The sequence below is a fragment of the Pantherophis guttatus genome, chromosome 3, assembly GCF_059756535.1.
Source record: "Pantherophis guttatus breed Tessera chromosome 3, ASM5975653v1, whole genome shotgun sequence".
NCBI classification, from domain to species: Eukaryota; Metazoa; Chordata; class Lepidosauria; order Squamata; family Colubridae; genus Pantherophis; species Pantherophis guttatus.
Genome location: NC_142065.1, coordinates 188,582,644 through 188,606,101, shown reverse-complemented (window position 1 = coordinate 188,606,101; position 23,458 = coordinate 188,582,644). Strand labels below are relative to the sequence as shown.

Genomic DNA, 23,458 nt, shown 5'->3' with positions numbered 1-23,458 from the left:
AAATAAACCTTTTTCAGAGGTGCAAATCATGTTAGACTGGAATTTATAGGAGATTGTTTTTGTAATGAACTATTTACCTTAATGAGCAGAAAATCAGTTTTAGATAGTCATTTGGGTATGGAAATTGATATTCTAGTTTATAAGACACGATGGGTTATTCAAGTATCATTCACACCGATAAGAAGCATAGACTAAAGACCCGGGACAATGGCAATTTTCACAGCATCGTAACTTATTCCATGCTAATATCTTTGATCTAAAATGAAATGTTAATAAAAGAAACCAGAAAAGTAATCCCAGGCAGTCCAAAGTTTATTTCTCATAGGTGAGAAACAAAAGTATAATGGAAACCAAACTGCATGTATGGTATTGATTGTATATTATCTTTGTATGTGGTATTGCCTTCAACTTGGGATGAATGTTGGCAGCAGCAAGGTTTGCTCATTCCTAGTCTATGTCCTTCTTAGCCTTCATTCTCTTTGTAGAAATCTCTTTGCACCAGACCTTTCTCCCCCCCTCCCCAAATAGCAATCCAATGTTCCCCCTTCAAAATGACAGGTAGAGCAGTATAGCAATGTCCACAGGAATAACACTTTTTTAAAACAAATAATTCCACATTTAAAAAGTCATTCAAAAACAATCACAACGAACTGGATCATATACTAATTTAAAATCTTTTAAAATGGAATGAGGCAACAAGGAAGTCAGAAGGCAAGTCTAGAAATCTACAAATGGGAGCAATTCTATGTCTTCCAGAATTCTCAGTATAAACATAATAGCAGTGCATCTCTTCAATTCAGCAGCAGTGAAGAAAACACTTGGATCTGACAGATCTGATTCAGAATACACAGCTTCCTTTATTTCTAGCAGCCTAAGTCTAATTGCCATGGAAAGTAAAGCACAAGTACATCATCCTTGCAGACAAATGATGCTTTGAGGCAACATATTTCATTAAAGCTAACCAATACAGAAAAGGCCATGAACGAAGACTTTTTCTGGATTTCTGAAAAGTGGAACAAAACTAACATGAAAGTGTCAGATCACAGATGTCTTTCCTGTCCCTGAAAAAGAGTTAATTAAGGAGTGTTTATCTAGTCAGCTTAGTCATGCATCTTTTAACATACCATATTTATATATTTTAAAAATATTTAGGCCAGAATCCAAGCCGCCTGCTGAAGCATAACAAGAATGTGGAGATGCAATCACTGCTAGTGGTCTTCCAAAAGCATATCCCCAGATCCAACATTGCAGGAATTACCAAGAGATTGAAAAACATATCCCCATACATGGACCACTCCATCTCAGTGTTGGAGAATATTAACACAAACTCTAGTTTTGTAAGGTAGATATGGATGCCCATCCGGTGTACAATAAAGATACCCACATATGTCATCTATCAGAGGTGTGTCTGTATATTAAACTCTATTGTAAACCTAATGCCTAACTCTAGCAAGGTGAATAGGAATCGTGTTATTGAGTTTAGCAGAGCCATAATCCTGCATGTTCCAGTACCTGTAAAACAAGAAAGGCTCTTTGAAAAAGTGAAAATTATTAACCTCAAAATATTTTTTTGAAAAAGTTTCTAAGGACAGTAAAATTGACCAGCTTTGGGTCTTGAATATAAAGGGAGGAAACCAACTGGTCTGTCTTTCTGCAACTGACAAACAATAAAGAAATTGTGAGGGAACCGATGTTTGAGAATTATGTAAATATGTGTATGGAATGATCAGTTCACAATTTGCAAAATATGAATGAGAAACCAGCTTCAGTTGGATCCCCCTGCCCCGCCCCAACATGCAAAAATTTAGCAGAGTTGCAGTAAATAGGTTAAAGCAGTTTTTAATGCAAGGGTCACACATTTATTGGGGGGGGGGGAGGCAGCTTTCCATAGCTTAGCAGCTGCAGTGTGACTTATTCAAAAAAGCAGATCTTCTGTAGCACGTAAGGTGGTACGGATTGTGGTGGCCTTTTTCTATGTACAGTCCTTTGATTTGCATGCTGAAGCCTTTACAACAGATCAGACCTTGGGTGCATAGCCTGTGGCACTCTCAAAGCTAGCAATACCTCCCAGACAATGGCAAAGGTATGGGTTCTTGTTTAATTGATCACCTTGGACAAGACTCTTGCCATAATCTGCCCCACAGCCCACATGGGACACACAAAGGAAGCCAAGGCAAAGAAAATACAGAATTATTTCACTTCTGACATCTTAACATTTAATGCTTCATTTCTTTTTCAGGGAATGTCTAAGAATTGACATTAAAAGTTTATTCTATTATTATTTCCTAAGAAACAAAAAGGGGGGCGGGGGAGGGGAATCCAGGAAGACTCTGTGTGAGTTTGTATATAGTGTTCCTTGTTTTCTTCTTTCTTTTTTTTTAAATAGCAATGCTGAATGGTGCTTTCCTGGAACAAGCACTTTATCAGGCCAAGGAGATTGTTGTAAAAGCATCAGCATGTATTTGGCTTTAAATCTATGGTCAAGTTTTACTATTATTGGTCAGGAGGCCAACATGATATACTTCAAAGAAGGAACAGTCTTATGTAAAATACTGTAGCCGCCAGAAAACAAAGGGCTATATGCTTACATAAATACCTGTTCCTATGTTAATAAGTACTGTATGGACACAATCCATACATAATAAGATTGTGAATTCAAGGCATTCAACAGAATTAAATATTATTTTAAAAACACTACAAAAATTTGGAATACGCTTTATAATACTCAGCAGTCTCAGACTCAAAAATGGAAGTGCTACTTGCTTAAAACTGAATATAGCACAGAAGGGCTTAGTTACCAAAAAAGCAAAGGCAGTATAGCAATCAAAAAGTTATGCTGAAGAACGCAAAAATGCAAAACAAAGGTAAAAACACACAGCCATGGGCATATAAACCAACTGGCTGACAGTTAACTTTGGATCATATTTCTCAACTAAACCAAAATCTTCATAAGGCCTTCTCACCCTACCACGGGGCCCCTCCAGAGCAAGCAACTGCTTTGCCTTTAAACCTTTTCAACTGTCTTGAGTGTCGAATGCAGAGAGTCAAGCCAATTAATGGCAAGGGACAGGCAGCTAATGATTTGCAATACACAGATGAATTCCCTCTTAACAAAGTCCAAGGCCTCCGATGACTGAAGAGTTTGTTCCCTTCAATCTCCTCCTCGTATCTTGTTGACCTTCAAGTAGGGAATTCAGATCCAGACCCAGACTTTCTTCTTTGCTCTCAGGCACAATTCTGGGAGAAATCTAGAAACTGACAGTCTCTCTTGCTCTCTTTCTTTCTTTCTCTGTCTCTTTCTTTATCTCTTGCCAACCCCATTCGTTACTTTTGTTTTTGAATGACGATTTCTCCTCCTGGATGAATGGCTGTCACTGTTGCTTGTGTGTTTGGGTGGACTGTCTTCCATTCCTAACAAGCAATCAGGCACATACACAAAAGCACATAAGAGATAATCATTTAATTTACTGTTTGGTTTGGTTTTTCAGTCAAGGGAAATTCTGGATTATGAATGCATATTGAAAGTTTAGTTGAAACCAACATGCCATCTAGTGGTTAAGCTGCCTTCTAACTAATTTTACAAGTCATGAAGTGAGCTGATTATTGTGGAATACTCATGCGGCTACCTTTTAAGCAACACCATGAAAGATCTGCTGAACCTTGAAAGGCCAAACTCCTGCTGGACAGATGTACTTGGTGTAATTTTATATATTACCAAATTTTATATAATTTTAAATATCATGGTAATCCACATACATTTTAATTATATCACGTTTTTGTAATGTGTATGCAACAGTATATAACCTAGATATATTTTTCTCCTTTTAGACTTAACTCACAGTTCTAGACAGGTTTTTTTTATAGATGTATTTTAAATATCATGTTAGGAATATATCAGTCCCATCACATATACAGGAGAGCATCTTTGGAAAGACGCCACTGGCATTCTTCAACTATCTAGAAAGGCTGAAACAAAAGGTGAATTCTGGTGCTCCCTTCCCTGCTCCTGTTAATGTAGGTATGGAAAATGCTTGAATGCTATGATGTTGAGAAACTACTTTAATCATTCAAAGGAAATTCTTTTTTCTCAGAGTTTTTCACATTGTTTTGGTGCAAAAACCTATTGCTGAACACGGATCCTTCTGCCTGTTGAACATGGGGCTACAGCAACTATTTAAATTATTAAGTATATTTCTAGCATCTTCGTATATTATTGCATAAAAGGTTTGGGAGTCACAATAACTCCAAAGGCCATGGAATAAGGTTTCTATACAGATGATAGATCTGACTGACCAGGAGCCACAAATGTTTACATAATAATACATTAGCCTTTAAAATTCCTCAAAATCTTCTGGAACTGACCTGATCAGGATAGTCCTCTAGAATTTCTCAATAGATAAAATAATGCATAGTTAGATACAGCTCTTGTTAAATCCCTTTAATTCTTGAGATAATTACAATAGACCCTAAGAAGAATATAGAAATCATCAGGCAGCAAAGGGTATGAAAGCAGATAGTGTGAATTCACAAGTGATTCATGAAAGTTTGAACTAAATGGAATTTTGGTGTTATTGATATGACAAACAAATATACCAGAGCAAGTGACAGTACCTCTAGTGATTTTAGGGTTATGCCAGGAAATATCCGGGATGTACAAACTATCTTCACTTTCTGACAATGTCTGTTGAGATAAATATAATAAGATATGTTTGATAATACTTGTAGCAAAGATACACTATAAGTTTAATAATTGAGATAACTAAGTTAGTATTTGGAATTCACTTTATTTCTTCTTCAAATATATAAATTTAATCAATGTGAGAAAGGAACCCTTACTCTCATCTGTAACTGTATGCAGATGACGAGGTTGAGCCCGAGGGAGGAGTCAAGCATGTTATAAGTCACAAGTCCCTGCACGCTCACAAGAGATCTAAATCCAGCCCAACTTGAATGTCTTAATTCCTGCTCATTTCCCTTGACTTCCCCTGAGTTAGTAGCTCAGATTCATGTAGAGAGTTTAAGCTTGCAATAAATCTTTATACTCATTTGAACTGCCTAAATCTCCTCTTGACCACAATCCTGTTTGACATCACCTTTTGCCCTTCTGTTCAAACACAGATCACTGATCATTTCCTCTCTAACTCTACTCTGCAAGAAAAAGTACGTGGAATGCAGAAAAAAAAAAAACCAAAGGCAGATTTAGACCTAAGAATTCTGCCTCAATCACAGAAGAGAGCTCAGAAATGGTGAATTTGCATGCACATCAACCAAATAACCATTTTCCTCCATTTTTGTAGTGTAGTCAGGAAGTTAAAAGCAGAGAATGAGAGCAATAGCCCTCTGACTATTGCTCCTTTGTTGCATATTGTCGCTGAACATTTTTATTTAATGCATGTATAATCTAGTCTCCCTTCCCCAAAATAGTAATAAAAATAAATTAAATTTACTATCAAATTATGTCTCTATATGAAAGTTCGCCTAAATGTTGACAAGTTATGGCTAACATATTTTAACATGTTTACCCAGAGGGCAACAGTCTATAATGCAAGAAATCTCTTAAGCCAAGTTTAGCATTTCCATAGACATTACCTTTTCTCGTCCGTAATGGTCTCCATACCACACCATCCCATACAAACACAGAAAAGTAGTAACCGCCTATAACAGAAGAAAAAGAAGATGGCCTTGAGTTGTTCTTTTAATACTTATTTTTAAAGGGAATTTATGCCCAACCTCTGATCGTATGACATGGCTTGCTAAAAGAGACAATGACAGTATTAAAAATGGAGGTCCTTTTCTACAGCAGTCAGAAAAACTGCTAATATTGCAACAGTTTTTTAAAGTAATGTGCACTTTTCCTTGTCTGACCTTGCTTTTGCTAGGTAATAAGGCTTCTTATGTATGTGTAGAACTATGTTTGAACCTAAAGTCATTTAAAACACTGAAACAAATACAGGACACTGTATTGCAACCCTTTATACTGATTTCAATATTGTCAGATGTTTTATGAGCACTGATTTTTGTTCTCTGTGCCATGCAAATATATTTGGACAGCTAGCTTTCTAAATAAGTTAAGTCAAAATCAAGACTGCCTGTTAGAACAGATTCAAGAGAGTAACACAGACTAGAGCTTTGAAGACTGGTTACAAATCTACTTTTTCTGGACAAAGCCCTCATTAACAGAGGAGTATCTGGTTTCACAATGCTGGCAATTCTGTGCTTTGAATGCGCAACTGCTAAAATGAAGAATGCGACTGAGAGACTTCACAAGGGCAACAATATGACAGAAACTTTCTATACAACTGCACCACTATGCAGATATTCAAGAAGGAAAGCTGCAGATTGTAAGGTCTGTACTGGAAACCAGAAGGAAAGATCTTATTTCCAGTGAAAGAAATCTCATTCTGATCTCCTGCTGGCTTTTGGTGCCAAATTTTGGAATGATGCTGTGAATGCTCTCATAAAATGGCTATCAGGATGGACTTAGTTTACCATGAAGAAACAATCTTTACAAAGCACAGATTTATCAGACTTCAGTAGTACCAATTTATTTTACTCCTGCTTATGTTATTACCTGAAAAAAATATAAATAGGGCTATGATTACATTTTATAAATTGTGTTGATCATGACTTCGATCCAAATAATTGATTACCCCTTTCATTGTAAATGTTTGCATTTTGGCCTATAGACTGTTGTATTTTTAATTTTTATTCTTATTTATTGTTTTTTAAATAATAAGCCACTCAGAATCTGCTTTGTGGTAGGATGTAAACATATAAATAAATATTGAAGAAATAAAGAAAATCTTTGTATACATAAATTTCAAGAGCAAATATAAGCAGGTTTTTGCATTCTTGTTGTTTTGAATTCCCACAATTCCTATCCTGCCTGGAGCTGAACAAAGTTGAAGTATAAAATATCTGCAGGATTTATTGTCTTTCATCCTGTCACATGGGTCTTTCCCTGTTATGTGAGAGAATGAATATCTGGTGACAGAATGTGCCATTGTAGGTGTTGGTCTATATTAAACATTACAATCTTATTATGAATTTGTCAGCATGTATTTAGTAAAAAAAATCTAGTTATTTTGCTATTTAGCCATCTTAATTAACGAAGGCAACTGAAAAAGGTGCTATTGAGACAAAAAAGTGTTTCAGTGGAACAACACACCTATCTAAAATAGGTTATTGCTATCCTAGCAAAATTTGATATAACATTTACCTATAGCAAGGGAATAAAAATAGCATTTTTCCTGGTTGTAACAACTAAGGAGTTAAAAACAACTTGTCTTAAATAGGCATGTGATTTCTGGGAGGTATTATCCCAGTAACTCTGCAAGATGCCAAGTTAAGAAATTGGGTTAAAATATAAATGTGTACAACCTAAATGAAAAAAGATGCACTTACCACACAAAGAAACCAAAATACAACATACAATATTTGTGTTTTGGAGAAGAGATCTTGACCAAATTTGATGCACACAATAGCTTCAAGGAAACCAATAACTCTAGAGGGATGACAAAAAAAAAAAAATCAAAATATATTGAATTTCTGTTTGAGACTCTATTTACCCTAACAATCTCAACTTATTTTTGGCGTATTTTGAGAAACATTTCTCATCACTGTCATGTTATGAATTAGAAAGCAAGATGCAGGGATCAGCCAAAAAAATACATCGCACAACTAATTGGATCACAGTGTTTTATACTGAGCTGGCACTGCTTTTTTTCTTTCCTTTTCCTTCCTCGGTATACTTTCTCATAAGTTTATGTTGGCCTCTTTCAGTGTTTTAACAATGTAATATTTTCTCACTCTGTAATGAAGCTAAACTATCTATACTGACCAGAATATTCATACCCATTTTTAAATCCTCTCTTCTTGATTTTCAACAGATGCCAATATAAAGAATCTGCTTTTCTTCTTCTGATGAAGTCTGCCAGGACAATAAAATCAAAGGCAATAAAAACAAAAACAACCAGTCTTGAGTTCTGTAGGCCATTTGTCCAGGAATTCCAATGCCTAGCGCAGTCTTCTTGTTGTTGGCAAAGATCCCATCCAGTATGGGTTTCTGTAAATTATATCTCACCGTACTGTTTATGGGAGAGACACTCTTTACCTGACTCCTCTGATGTGACCTGTCCAGTATGGTTGAGCCTCTGGCATAACTCTCATCTACTTTACAGCAAATAACCACGTGAAGATAGTATCTCACTGGGAGATTACTGTTGTTATTATTATTGATTGTTTTATCATATACTACGAGCTGCCAAGAGCTTGCTAACTAGACTGCCTCACCTGTCAAAACATTAATTTGGTCTAGCACCTCTCCATTCTACATCATTTTAAAATCATTGATACTATCTAACAAAGATTCACTCCAGAAAGCAAGAATATTCTTTGACGGTGAGTCTTTTTTTCTATCTTTTTTTGTCAGAAGAATGAGTAATAGCTATTCTGAATATACTGACACAAGGCCCTGAGGGTAGATCAGAACAAAGCAAGTGATGACAGAAAAATGTTTCCAATTACCTCACGCCAGCTGAAGAAATCAGCATGTTTCTACCATATCTAAGCTTTTCCAAAAGGCCAGAGCATGCTGATTTGAACCCTGCTATTTCTGTAACTTCATAATATGAAAATCTTTTGAAAGGGTAACGTATTTTAGATGGGTATTGTTTCCTTTCCTCTCTTGTATTTGCATGCAAGAAAGAGTATAATGATTTCAAACAACAGTCTGAAATAGGTCTAGATATCACACAATTCAGCCCAAGATTTCACATCTTTCTCCAACAAATGAGAGGACAGTTGGAGCATCCAACAAGCAGCAGAAACCTATCCAGGTTGCTGGGCTGCCCTCTTCTTTAGCAACTGAAGTGGTTCCAAAAAAGAAAGCCAAATCATATACTCTTGAAGGATATTTGGGAAAGGAATTCTTCCTCAAAGCTCAAAGGGTGGGTTTTTATATTTTTGCTGAAATCAAAACTCTGTTACAGTCCTCCTTACAAATGAGTACAGTACATAAAAGTTAACAGCAGAAAAACTACAAGTGTGAGAACTACAAACAGAAGTTTGACAAGGGGGCTGGATCATCCTCTCCTTCCTGCAGCCACTTACAGACATGGAAAACCGTATCTGGAGAGTCAAATGACTCCTCAGCATGGTATCCAATGGGGAATAGTAGCATGGAAAAAGGAAATTGCTCAAGCTATAAACGTATGCAAAAACACAAAGTGAGTGTTATCCTATTCCACAGGCCTTAGAATTCTTCTTTATGCCATTGTAGGTCATACGGACACTACAAAATACATACACAAGAAGTAAAGTGAAGTATAGTGTCGTAAAATATCTTATTCACAAGAAACTTTCCAACCACATGATTTGAGGGGAATTGTTTCCTCTTTTTAATTAAATAGATTCACAGAGCGTGAATTATTTTTAATTATGGTATATTAAATAAACTACCATTAATAGTTTATAAACTATGTTTTCCAAACTGAAATGACCAAGCTTATACAATATGCTAGGCCAAAATCATCTGGTGGCTTAAAACAATACATGAACCCAGCCAGAAAGTCAGATAATCAGAATTTCAAGAATTCTATATTCAACAACTTACCCAAATACCCAGCACTGAGTTCCTACTCTTTTGCACTGTGTGTCTGTGAGATAAGCGTAGTACTGCCTGTAACAAAACAACAACAACAACAGAATAATGTTTTAGAGAAATAGACAATGGCATATTAACTGAAAATTATTTAACTGGTTGCCTGTAAATCCGTTTTACAGGTAAAATTACGACTATTTTTTCAATGACTGTTTGAAATTACAGCCGTGCTGAACAAATGGCACTTATGCCTAGTCCTGAAGGTATGGCTTTTGCCGTGCCCCTGTGGTCACATGATCAAAATTTCGGGGCTTGGTGGTTCCCTGCAGGGACGCTTCAACTCTTCCACACATCTCCTCCCATCTCTGCCCTTTTGCCCTGTACTGCAGCCAGCCACAACAGTACTAAGTCCCTGCTGCTCTGCACTCCACAGGCCCTGCTATGCCCAACTGACCTTAGCCATCTTTCTATCTCTGCTGATGAGAAGCATCCAGCTTGATCCTATGTGAGGCCATTGCTGGCCAGGCCAGGCCGTTTTCCTTTCTCCAACAACAACTTGTGTTGTTCTCCAAACAGCATGCCCCACTATCTCACTTCAGAGAGTCTTTGGAATATATCTGAAGTCTTCTGAAGCATCACAAGAATGGGATGTGCTATGTGGAATGCTAGGCCGCATTTATTTATAGGATCAAATCAAAAACTTAAAAATAAAGAACTATTAATGTTAGCCGCCAAATTAATAATGCTGAAAATGTCTAGATAACATGTGATTTGTGCATTAATAAGACCTCTTCAACTGCTACATTAGGAAAAGGTTTTAGAATGGGAATTTTAAATTTGGCCAAAATTGAATTATTTTAATATGGTTTTTAAATTTGTCTTATATATTGTTTTATTATGGCTGTTCACCACCCTGAGTCCTTCGGGAGAAGGGCGGTATAAAAATATAATAAAATAAAAATAAATAAATAAATAAAAGAATTTCATACAAATTAATGAGACATTAGAGGCAAGAACCACAATTATATCAATCTTGGATGGTTTTTATGATTTATCTCAATAGCAGTAGACTATAATCTGGTATATGCCATACATACGGCAAATTTTCAATTGTATAATACCTGTCTCTTTATTTACATTGCGGTAGATCTCTTTGGCATTCTAGATATGTATGCTAAACCATCATTAATGTTTTTTTTTCTGTAGCAGGCTTCCATCTCTACATATGAAGGAACTAGGTAAAGATTTACAATGATGAACGTAAAACAGCCAAAAATTACCTCACAGTTGGCGCTGTAATAATTCCAATGAAGAGAATTCTACACCAGCTTAAAGGGTGACTTGCTTGAAAAACAAATATATGTTTCAAGAAAAAGGTGTTCAACTCAGTCAACTAAAAAGAAAGGCAGAGAGAAAAATCAATATATTCATCTGGACAAACAAGACAAAAATAGAGCCATAGAACAAGTTTGACTTGTTCCAGAACAATAATATATACTTAGATAATAAATGCATAGCTATTTAGTTATATAGTGACTTGGTTAGCTAATATATGGTATAAATGAAATCAACATATACAGCACTTATGTAGCAGCGAATGAAGAATTTGCATTTTATTTCTCTCCATTAGAAGAATGAGATTTTAAATCGTCCCATTTTACTGATAAAAGAAAACACTTTTACTAAGGAATTGTGAAATTATAGATGTTCTGAAACAATACAAAAATTGGCTGATATGGGAGGGGGATGTGCCCGAGACTGGAAGCCCCATCCAGGTGGGATGCAGGCAGCGCACGAAACCATGCCCCCTCCGGTACATGGAAAAATTAAGATTAAGAATATAAATCTTCAATTTTTGCATAATAAAAGTAGGAATAAATACACATTTGTGGAAAAAATAATAAACATTCAATCATTTTAGGAAAATGCTAAGTAGTTGCATGTATTACGTAAATATAGTATTTAAGTACAGGTAGCATTGCTTCCTGTATGAATAATTTGTGTACTTAGCTGACCAAGTCAGCAAATTATCTCACAAGGATCTCATAATCTTATTATTTCTTTTGTAAATACATTTCCCTTTGTATTTATCTGAAGAGAATTCTCAGGATTGAATCATTCCTTATATGCACATCTATGGCACTCCTGCTTTTTAAGAAATATATGTATATCTAACAATTCCCTGGAATTCAGGCCAGCAAATGGTATTATTTCATTTGGTTATGCATTAACAAAACAAATATAATCTGCTCCCCCGCAAAACATCAGCTAAGATGCCCTAAGCCTTCATTTGTATTTTACCTGCCATATGATCATGAAAAGGTATATCCCAGCTACACGTTGAAAGGAGGACTTGGGATCAAACCAGCGAACGTAGGTCCAGCTTGCTGGAGTGAACTGTAAAACAGCTCTCTTGATTTTACCTGTGGTGGTGTGAATGTCCCTAAAAGCAGATAAGGAGAAGATCAATGTTGTATTTTTGCTTAACAATCATAATTCAAAATGGTGTTATATATTATATATATTATGATATTGTTACAGACTTAGGTCCTTTAATCCATTAAGCAAGCAAGCAGTTTTCTCAATAGAAATTTGCAATAAAATGCTCATTCGCACAAAGGATTTCCTCCCTAAATATATCAAAGCCCAAAGAACAATTCCCTACGTTACTCAAACACACACTTTTACTAAACAATACCACTTTTTAAAAATTGCTTTCGAAGAAAAGGATTTGAAAATTCTAGGCCTTCCCACACAGTTTTTATCATTTGACAGATGCTCTTAGAATTAAGAATTAGAATTAAGGATAAGTGAATAAAAAGTCAGTGATTATATCAATGTGAATGTTAGCATTTGCAGAAATTTCTATTTGCTTTTTATGTACACAAACAGTTTCCAAGTACATTTCAAGAGCCATATGTGAGGTTCCATTTCTATTCTACAACAGCAACTTTCATTCTAGACTCTTTCAATTTTATACGACTTTCCAGTCCTGCATTCATATTCCTGATCCTGAAGATCTGACATCCTCTGGAACAGCAACAGTGTGGCTGAAGGAAGTGAAATTTCCCCTAAATTACCAGGATAAGAAACTTGAAAATATTCCTTCTTAATGTCTTTCACTATACCTGGGGCATAAAAATAACTAAGGATATCCACTATTATTTTTGTACTTGTCACAATGGCATTCAGGGAAATTTCTCCCTCTTATTTCTAGCAGGACACAATCAATAATAAAACTTCAAACACTAATTTGAAAATCATCTTTCTGCATTCTAGCAACTACAACATGAAATCAATTTTACTTCAAACTCTATGGATTTACTGTTACATGGATAAATGATTGTATAGTTACATAGTTGAGAAGTACTTCAAGAAAGACAGATCTGTTCTTCTAATTCTATTGCCAGGATAAAATACAAGGATTGTAACCAGAAAGGAAAATAGATAAAACAAAGGATCATATAAATGGAAACCATTTTTTTTTCAGGCACAGCTCTCAGAAGATAACACTAAGTCATTTTTTTAAAAATGCTCTTACACCAAATTCAACATGAAAACAAACAGGAAACATGGGGAAACCATTTCCTAATTTCACCCTTCAACGGTATACTTAACAATAAGCAATATGAAACAATTCATTTTCATGCTCCAAGTCCGATCCCACAGACTTAATCATACAGTAGAAAGGACTTCCTTGAGTCCACTTATTGTTTGCTATTACCACCTCCTGCAATAATTTTTAATTTCTCAATGTAGCCTATATTTCTAAGATGTTCTGGTTGTCTCTCATCCAAGTTATATTCAGTTTCATGTCTATTTATCTTTTACCAGAACCAGCCTCAATCAGCTAAATCAGGGGTGTCAAACTCGCGTCATCACGTGACGTATTGGGACTTTTTTCCACTTTGTTAAACTGGGCGGGGCCAGCATGTGACGCATCTGGCCGGTGGGCCATAAGTTTGACACCCCTGAACTAACTTCTAATAAATTAAAAACTAATAACAAAGTTTTTTTTTTCAAAATTTCTTAAGATTACTCATGCAAATGAATCTGTAGGTAAGTCCATATTTCAACATCCACTGGTAGATATAAGTGGAAAACCATTCCAAATTACAATTCCTAGCGCAAGTACATGTAGTATTTTCAATAATACAAAGAACACAAACATGAGCTTGAACACATCTATTTAATGGCCTATAATTAAATTATCCCTATAATTGGCAACTTTCACTATACAGGTAGTCCTTGACTTACAACAGTTCATTCAGTGACCGTTTGAAGTTACAATAGCATTGATACAGTGACTTATGGCTGTTTTTCACACTTATGACCACGTCAGCATTCCCGTGGTCACGTGATCAAAATTCAGACACTTGGCAACTGGCTCATATTTATGACAGTTGCAGTGTCCTGGGGTCATGTGAACACTTTTTGCGACCTTCTGACAAGCAAAATCAGTGGGGGAGCCAGAGTCACTTAACAATTATGTTGCTAACTTAACAACTGCAGTGATTCACTTAACAACTATGGGAAGAAAAGTCGTAAAATGGTGCAAACTCACGTAAGAAATGTTTGCTTAGCAACAGAAATTTTGGACTCCATTGTGGTCATAAATCAAGGACTACCTCTATTCCTATGAAACTCTGCAATATAATATCTCATTAAAACAATGTGTATTAGCTAGTACTTGAGACCTACTTGAAGCTTGCCCAGTGATAAGTCCTCATCTCCAACCAACGGCAAACTACCATGCCCAACCAGATGCCACCTCCATTACATAATAGGATGTCCAAAATAACTTGATCCCACCAGCATTCAGCAAAATTCGGCAGCAGATGCATGAAGAACAGCTACAGAATACAACAGAAATTTTGATAAATTCATTCTTATTCCTTTTAACATAAAAAAACCAGATTTTGAAAATATGGGAAAGATTTTAATACTATAAAAGAATGTGACTAAAGGTCAGCCTATGATTTCAGAAATAAAGGAAATATATTATATTTGAATTTTAAAGACCCAGTGCGTTCAAAAAAGAAGGCAACAATAATATATTGAGTTTTATACATACACACAAATGTATGTATGTAGGTATACCAGGAGTGAAATGCTACCGGTTTGGGCCGGTTTACCCGAACCGGTAGTAAAAAATGCTACTGGTTCACTGAAACCAGTAGTAGTAAAAAATGTAAAAAAAAAGTTCTGACGATCAGCTGAGCGACATGTGATCGTCGGAACTTTTTAAAAAAACCTTTTTTAGCCTTTTTTTACTACCGGTTTGGGCGAATGGGTAGTAAAAAAATGCTTTAAAAAAGTAAAAAGTAAAGGCTCCAATGATCACAGCTGTGCCCCGTGATCGTCGGAGACTTTTTTAAACTTTTTAAAAGTTTTTTTTACTACCCGAGCCAGTAGTAAAAAATGCTTTTAAAGTTTTTTAAAAGATTCCCACGATCACGTGCCCCAGCTGATCACACACACCGCCAGTGCTGTTCTATTTACCTTCCCAAGCCTCTTTTTGGTGTGCACTGCACATGTGCAGCTCGTGTTTGGTGCGTACTGTGCATGCGAGCGCACAGCATGCGTTTGGTGTGTGGCGCGCATGCGCGGCCAGAAAACCGTACTAAACCGGTTCAGATTTCACCACTGATGTATACACACACACGTTTAGTCTTGCCATAAATTATCATATGGTAGTGATAGTTTATTTATTTAATGCCCTAAAGACAAACGTATTGTATTTTCAAGTGTTCTATCCTTTTATCCATGGTATACCAGTAATTCACTGATTACCATGGAAAAGGTTTGAAGGCTAGCTTCTGTATAAACCTGGATTTAATTCAATTAATTTAATATGCAGATGGATAACACAGAATATACTACCGTAGTAGTTAATATTGCACTCCTGTTATAAGTCTCAATATGCTCTAGAAAATAAGATTTTAACAAGTATTCAGAAAAAAAGATTGGGCACTTGGGAAGGATGTGTCAGAAATTCTTATAATTTAAAGAGCCACAGATTTTTTGAGACCTCTGTTGGATAAAATCACTTGGAGCTAGACTGTTGAGTTCAGGAATGAACCTGCTGAGTTGGCTTTAATGTGATCTATTGGACTACACTAAGGCACTTTATGCGGGACGCGGTGGCTCAGTGGCTAAGACGCTGAGCTTGTCGATCGAAAGGTCGGCAGTTCAGCGGTTTGAATCCCTAGCGCCGCGTAATGAGGTGAGCTCCTGTTACTTGTCCCAGCTTCTGCCAACCTAGCAGTTCGAAAGCATGTAAAAAATGCAAGTAGAAAAATAGCGACCACCTTTGGTGGGAAGGTAACAGCATTCCGTGTGCCTTTGGCGTTTAGTCATGCCGGCCATATGACTACGGAGACGTCATTGGACAGCGCTGGCTCTTCGGCTTTGAAACGGAGATGAACACTGCCCCCTAGAGTCGGGAACAACTAGCACATATGTGTGAGGGGAACCTTTACCTTTACCTAAGTAACTTTAGCACAGGGCTGTCCTTGAAGAATACTCAGATCTGCAGCTGTGCCAATTCTACAGAAAAGAATTATTTATTTGCCACATAAACCAGCCATAGGGACTTCACATTTACGTCACATATATGAGTAGGTATCATATATGAATTTCTTTCCTTTATAAATGAAAAGGTGGACACATTTTGCCACATCAGATTCAGGCTGCCAAATATCTGTTCCTCCTAAGAGACAGGATAGATAATAGAGATTTCACTCCAAAGAAACCCCTTTTATCCCAAAGGTGTTTTTTCATATCCCTTTTATTTCTGCAACTGGTCTACGGTCTTAGTTGCAATGCAGCTCACAGGATTCTTTGGCACATCCAATCATCAAGTCATGGCAGGTGCCCTGTGCATTCATCTTTTTTTCAGTGCCTATTACCCAACCTACCTCTGTCAGCTCCCAGGTGATGCTAATAGTCCAACACAGTCCATAGCTGCGAATCAACAAAGCCTTCATTGCCCAGCCCCAGAAATGTCCAAAAGCAAATATGTCAAAATGACTTAGGATTCGTTCCCAGGTAATAACATGGCAATTCACAGCATATTCCTGTTGATGATTACAGAGAAAGGATGTAGAGAAGAGAGACAAATAAGGCAACAGACACCAACATTTATTTTAGAATAATTTTAGATGCAATAGAATACACTATTAAAATACATTCTTTTCTATAGCTCAGCCTTGTTCAGAAACTCAACTATGTAGTAGGATAACATCACGAACAATTAGACAAAACTGACTAAGATGCCTCTTTATACAATATTAACTGACACATTTGCTCATAAAATAGAAACATGGCTTTAAAAGAAAAAGTGTGAGGATTAATCTAAATAATTCTGGCTATGACTAACAAAATTCACACCAAAATAAACTAGAGCCTTGACCAAAAATAATTATTCTTATTCTTAGATAAGATTAGGTTGCAAGTCAACCCTGCCAAGGCTGGGAGATTTTCCATCTTTGGTCCTGGATGGATAATTCTGCCCTGTTCAGACTCAGTACACAATCTGAGGGTCCTCCTGGACTCACAGCTCCTGCTCAAAGCTCTTTTGGGTGGGTGGGTGGGGGCTTTGCACAACTGTATCACATGCACCAGTTGTACCTATTCATGGCCTGCAAGGCCTTGTTTATGATCACTCTTGCCTAAGTCATCTCCTGATTGAACTATTACAATGCACCCCATATGGAGCTGCTCTTAAGGATCATCCAGAAGCTTCAGCTGGTCCTGAAGGCATCGGCACAGTTCTCTATATTCATGTGACACTGATACTCCATGAGCTGCACTGGCTCCCAAAAGGCTTCAGAGTGAAATTCAAGGTGCTGATCACCTTTTCAGTCCTATATGGCAGAGCTGTCAAGCTCCTGGCCCGTGGGCTGGATGTGCCACGTGCTGGCCACGCCCATGCCTGGTTTAGCGAAGGGGGGGGAAAGTCCCAATACATCATGTGACACCGCTGTGATGACGTTTGATACCCCTGCTATATGGCATAGGACCAAATTACCAGCAGGATCACCTGCACCCAAGAACATCTGCCCAGCCTTATGCTCCCATAGGGAGGGCATGTTTCTCATGTGAGCATTGCTATTTAATGGGACCTAGGAAATGGGCCGTCTTAGTGGCTGCCCTTCTGCTCTGAAATTATATTTCTTCCTTGAGATATGATAGGCCCCAGCTATGTTCACCTTTAGAGAAGCTGTTAAGATCTGGCTTTTCCCCAGGTGTTTGGTCCAATTCAGTGGAGTTCCCTGTTATATGGTTTGGATTTTTTTTTTCTGTTTGTTCATAGTACACCACTCAGAGTAACATTGTTTTATGTTGGGCAGCCCTACAAATAAAATAAAATAAAAAACCCACCAAACCGGCTACAAATAAATGTCTTTTTTCCTGCTTTCAGGTCGGCAGTCTTTAAACAGAGAAAGGCACTAAAGCTGCCAGTATCAGAAATCTGGCATCCAGTGGAATACTGCTACTAAGACTTAGCAAAGATATATAACAGGTGCCTTCCAAATGTACTGCTTGAAGCACTAAGATGCTTGGTTCTCTTGAAAAGTGGGCATAGCTGCTTCAAAGGCCATCTCAAACATACATTGCAGGTATAGTGCACAACTATACATGCAAGGAACACTGGCCACAGTGGAACTATGAGAGATGCAACACTTAAACACTTGCAGAAGTAGATTCAGAAGGATGCTTCACTCAGCCCCTGTAGACTTAGTTGTTACTTTTATTAGACGCAACATGCCTTCAAGTCTACAATCCATCCATCGAAAAAATGCCAACCACATTTTGATTTTGAAAGCAGAGGATATATTTGACTTAGCTCACTGAATATGCTCCTAAAATACTATTCTTTGTCGTTCCTCTGATTTTAGTTATTCCTTCTGGTATCCCTTTACATGAAAACAATACCACTAAATGTCTAAACCAGGGGCATCAAACTCAAGGCCCGGATTCGGCCTGTGGGGTGCTTAGATCTAGCCCTTAGAGCCAGCCTGGAAACAGCAAAGGATTGGCCTGCGGTGCCTCTGCCAGTGTAAATGGAGCTCAGGGGGGCCATGCACTGCACCCGGGCTCCATTTTCATTGACAGAGGGCTGCAGGAGGCCGTCGTGGCTGAAAACGGAGTGCGGGGAGACCATGCACAGCCCCCTGGGTTCCGTTTTCGCTGGCAGAGGGCTATCAAAAGGAAGGAAGGAGATTATGAGAGTGAGGGACGGTCTCAGGAAAGCCCTGTTTTAGCATTTGGCCACCACAGGTGCCCCCAACACGAGTCCTGTGTCACGCCCACCCTGGCCACAGCCACCCCCAGCCCTCCGAGGTCAAACACAACCTTGATGCAGTCCTCAATGAAATTGAGTTTGACACCTCTGGTCTAGAGCCTCTAGACCTTCCACTACATTCTTGTTTTTTTTAATCAAATGATCAAAAGTCAACGTGATATATGTTGTGAGGATTCTGAATTATTTCCTAATTCTTCCAAAAGATTCAGGCATATTTTGTTTCTTATACATCCATAGAATCATAGAGTTGGAAGAATTGGAAAGTCTTCTATCCAAAGACCTGCTGAATACAGGATTCACTCTTGCAGATGATCATACAACTTCTGTCTGAAGAGATTTCACCACTTTAGATGTGGCCTGACAGCTCATACAGTCAGGAAGTTCCTCCTAATTCTAGCCTGATCTTGCTTCCTTGTAGTTTTAATCCATGGGTTCTGGCTGTCCTTTGGGGGAATTAAGAATAATTCCTTCTTCTGTGCAACAACATTTCAGATATTTCAAGACTGCTATAATTTCTCTTCCTTAGTCATTGTGGGTTTTTTTTGTAAACTAAGCAAACACAAAACCTCTAACCACTCCTCATAAGTCTTGGTTCCTAGCCCTCCTCTGAATGTGATCCAATTTGTGACTGTCCTGTTTGAATGGTGATGCTTCCAATGGAGTTTCACCAGGGCAGAGCAGAGTAGAATACTTACTTTCTGTAATTGGGACTCCATGTTCTTTTTAATTATCCCCAAATAGTATTTGTCTATTTAGCAGCAACTTCAAACTGCTGGGTCATGTTTGTCTACTGCTGCTAACTCACATGGTACTACGAAGATCAAGATACCAAAATGTTCATTACACACTAGCAGTGTACCCACCATAATGTCTGCTTCTCTTGTTGCATATCGTAGGTTGGGATCCAACCAATACATCACCGATTTCACTTGTTCAAAGTTGAGGAAGAGCAGGAATACCAGAAACAGAAAATAAAGTACACTCAAACCTAAAAGACAATAATACTTTTGGTGAATGGCTATTTAATGTACCACATGCAAAGGTAATATGCAAGCATACACAAGCAAAGTTCATCGGGAAAAAAAAAGATTAAAATATTTCACTGTTTTAAGGCTCTTAAATTAAGCTTCTGTATTTTTATACCAACTCACAAGGTCACAGATTTTCTTTTCAGTCTATATGCAATGTGAAAAGAGAATAAGAAAGAAAAGGGAGTTTAGTATGAATACTAAGAGAAGAAAAAAGAAAGGGGGAAAGAAAATGAGGTAATAAGGGAAGAAAGAAAAAGTCATTGACTTCCGACTCTTCTTAGCACAGTATAAGATAACAACATTACAACCTCAACTTAGTTTTACAAGTTAGTTGTAAACTAAATAACTTAGTTATTTAGTTAGTAAATAACTTGCCATTTCTATAACAACAGATCTATCTAATAAGCAAAATCAAAGTCAAAGTTTCATTTTTTTTCATCACAGACATAAAATCCAAAAGTGATATCCAAATAAAAAAAACATAAATATATTTTTCTCTTTGAATAGATCAATTTAATCATTACTCCTATTTTTATTTTTATCTGTATTTTATACATAGATAAAACAATAGAAGTTATATAAGGAAAAGAAGTATGAGCATTACTCTAATTATTTGTATAGCTTACTCATAGTCCTCAATCACATGACAATTCTGCTAGGTTGCTACCCAACTAATTACCAAGGAGAAACTGGACAAGGTGAGAAGGATCAGATACAAATAGAAAGGCAAACATTTGGAAAGAAAGAAGTCAAGAGCTATAATCCAGCTATAGCTGTTTCATTTGCCTGAAGATTATGTTCTTTCAAAAGGAACTTGACACTCAGCAGGTCAAGTCCTATTTTCCAATGTCCATTGCAAAATTCTCACTAAAGTGACAATACATAAAAGCCTTCCTCTGCCATCTCTCCGTCTAACACTAATCCAGTATCATGTCCATTCTCTTATTATTTCATGTCCAATGTTCCTTTTTAAGAAATCCAACATGCTCACGCTCGGTGATGCTTAAAAGTTTGTGACTCCTTCTGAATTTGAATTTGACAAAATTGAAAGGACTAAAAGCCTATAATGTTTAAGGAGGATCTTAATTTATAAAAATACCAATTATAATAAAAAACATCCAAGTATAAATTAATCTCCATTTTTTTAACCCTTGCTAATCTTGGAGCTGAGTTTTTATTTTAAATATCAGCTGTATTGTGAACCACTTTTAAACATTTTTTACACTTAGACTTTCAGAAATTATGTTATGTTTCAATGATTATATTGCATGCCATTCAGTGAACTTTTAGAAGAACCGGGTACAAGTAAATTATTATTGTAATCTATAAAAATATTCAATAGAAATTAATGTGTGAATATGTTATGTACGTACCATCATAGTTGGAGCCTGCAAATTGTCTTATACGATGAATTATTCTAAAGCTGATTCCAAAAATTCTAATTGGTTTTATTTATTAAACAAATTTATATGGCCACCCAACTCACAAATTGGTGACTTCTTTTCTTAAGAACATTAAGATTTTAAAAAGGAAAAACTTTCTCACAATACCTGAATATTATAACATACCTCTGCAGTAACACAGAGAGCATAAAGCATATTCTACTACAAAATGGATTGTTGAAAGAAGATACCCAGAGATCTGTAATAATTGAAATTATACCTTGAAAATGACTTACCAAATACCATGCGCCATAATGCAGGGTGTGGACGGGTGAAAGGGCCTATAAAAAGAAAAGTGTGATTACTGAAAATGATCTGATGGTTAAGCATTGAAATAATATATCTAGCATTAAGGCTTATCCTCACAGCTTGATTGTCTTGATGCAGACACCTTACTAACCATTTTGTAGAGATGTATGCTCATGACATCATTTCAATCTCATTTTCAGCCCATTGCTGAGGTACCCTAAGGTTATTGATTATATTTATATAGCTGCCCATCTCACCAAAGGTGACTCTTGATGATGCACAATAGATAACACAGAAAATATTAAAAATAACAATTATTAATATAATAAGCATAGTAATAAGGATCCTAAGAATAAACACCATAAGAGGAGGAGAATAAGAAATCCATCCCCCCCCCCAAACAATGGAGACAAATCCATTGTCCAATGGAGATAAATCTCTAGTTGTCTCCAAGATTACATGGCAGCAATCTAAGATGCCTAGGAGAGGAACCTATAGATGAAAGAGCTATGAATCTGTTCACCTACATCTGGCCAAACAATTGCTGTGGGATCACGGCTTTCCTATCTTACTCAATTTCTGGTCACTGAATTCCTATTGCCATTTTGTCTTGGTTGCACAAATGTTGGATAGTAAAATCCCACCATATTTAGTGTTTCCAATCAGCTGTCATTTCTCACCCCTCACCCCCTTTTTTTCTTTTGATATAGGGACAGGAGAAAATATATCAAGCGTAGGAGTGGGGAAATAGCAGCCAAGATAATCAGGAACAGTTTTATAGGGAGAAAACCTCAAATCTGAAGTTAGGAAGCTCAGGTCTGGGCTCCAAATCTTTTTGGATTTTCAAATATCTAGACAAATACACTGATGGTTCCAATTATGGGATGAAAAACTGGTATATCTACCTTATACCTTAATGTGGTGCATTCCCCTTGAAGATGTTTCTATTGACTCCTGGCAGAAACCCATGCTGATTTTGAATGACTTAATATTTGACCTTGATCTTCATCTCTGAAAACTCTTTATCACTCAAACTTTCATATCTTCTAGAAGACTGGGAATTTGATATTCCAACAGGAAGAAAGTATACAAATGGGTAGTTTTCCAGCATCAGCTCACTGCATTTCATAGATAGAAATTGGTGGGGGTAGGGGATTCTGCCAACAGTTAACACTAGGAATAGACCACTTACCACCAATTGCTTTCAGTGTCGTGCACTAAAACTTTATGGATAATAATAGTGCCCAGCCTATTCCTGAGAATTAATAAAGACAGTGGCAGCAACACAATTTATGGTGATACTCCTTCCTCATGACTCAAGGATAGGAGGAAATTATTATTAAAGCATATTAAAGCAGCTGCTTGGACAAGCCCTTAGTTTGAAACTAGGGCAAGCCTTAATAGCATATAAGATTCTCACTAAACTCATTAAAAAAATTCTATGGTTGCTAGCATGTTATTAGAATTTGTCAAAGACCTCTCCGAATTATTATGGTAACTAAATCCAAGACTTTTAGATCTTCAGAATAATCATTAACAAGTTAAGAGATGTTGAGCAATGCCCATTGTTTTACTTTTAAAACTAATCAAATATTTTTTTAAAAAAACAGCAAGTTAAGATCTCATTCTCTTCCATAAATAAGGCCATAATCTGCAAAGAAGTGAATATTCATTGGAGAAGATTGGAATGCAGAAGAGATAATTGTAATAATACATTTAATGGTTGATCAGGCTAAACCATTAAAAAAACCCTTACTAATGAAGCATGCATAATTATACTGATATTGGTTGAGGTAAGACATACACTAAAAGAATTCTGCATATA

General features: G+C 36.8%; 1 protein-coding gene across 1 annotated transcript in view; it reads right to left on the bottom strand.

Annotated features, from left to right (window-relative positions):
• Nucleotides 1–294: 294 nt before the first annotated feature.
• Nucleotides 295–23,458, bottom strand: part of PTDSS1 (phosphatidylserine synthase 1) — a 32,589-nt gene continuing 9,425 nt past the window's right edge. Inside the window, exons 3-13 of the mRNA XM_034422482.3 lie at nucleotides 21,621–21,665; nucleotides 19,775–19,899; nucleotides 16,522–16,680; nucleotides 14,303–14,454; nucleotides 11,903–12,044; nucleotides 10,882–10,994; nucleotides 9,614–9,679; nucleotides 7,405–7,504; nucleotides 5,590–5,655; nucleotides 4,612–4,681; nucleotides 295–3,411 (exon numbers count right to left, since the gene is read on the bottom strand). Coding sequence (XP_034278373.1) covers nucleotides 3,302–3,411; nucleotides 4,612–4,681; nucleotides 5,590–5,655; nucleotides 7,405–7,504; nucleotides 9,614–9,679; nucleotides 10,882–10,994; nucleotides 11,903–12,044; nucleotides 14,303–14,454; nucleotides 16,522–16,680; nucleotides 19,775–19,899; nucleotides 21,621–21,665 — 1,148 coding nt within the window. The 3' untranslated portion in view covers nucleotides 295–3,301. The remainder of the gene's footprint in view (nucleotides 3,412–4,611; nucleotides 4,682–5,589; nucleotides 5,656–7,404; nucleotides 7,505–9,613; nucleotides 9,680–10,881; nucleotides 10,995–11,902; nucleotides 12,045–14,302; nucleotides 14,455–16,521; nucleotides 16,681–19,774; nucleotides 19,900–21,620; nucleotides 21,666–23,458) is intronic.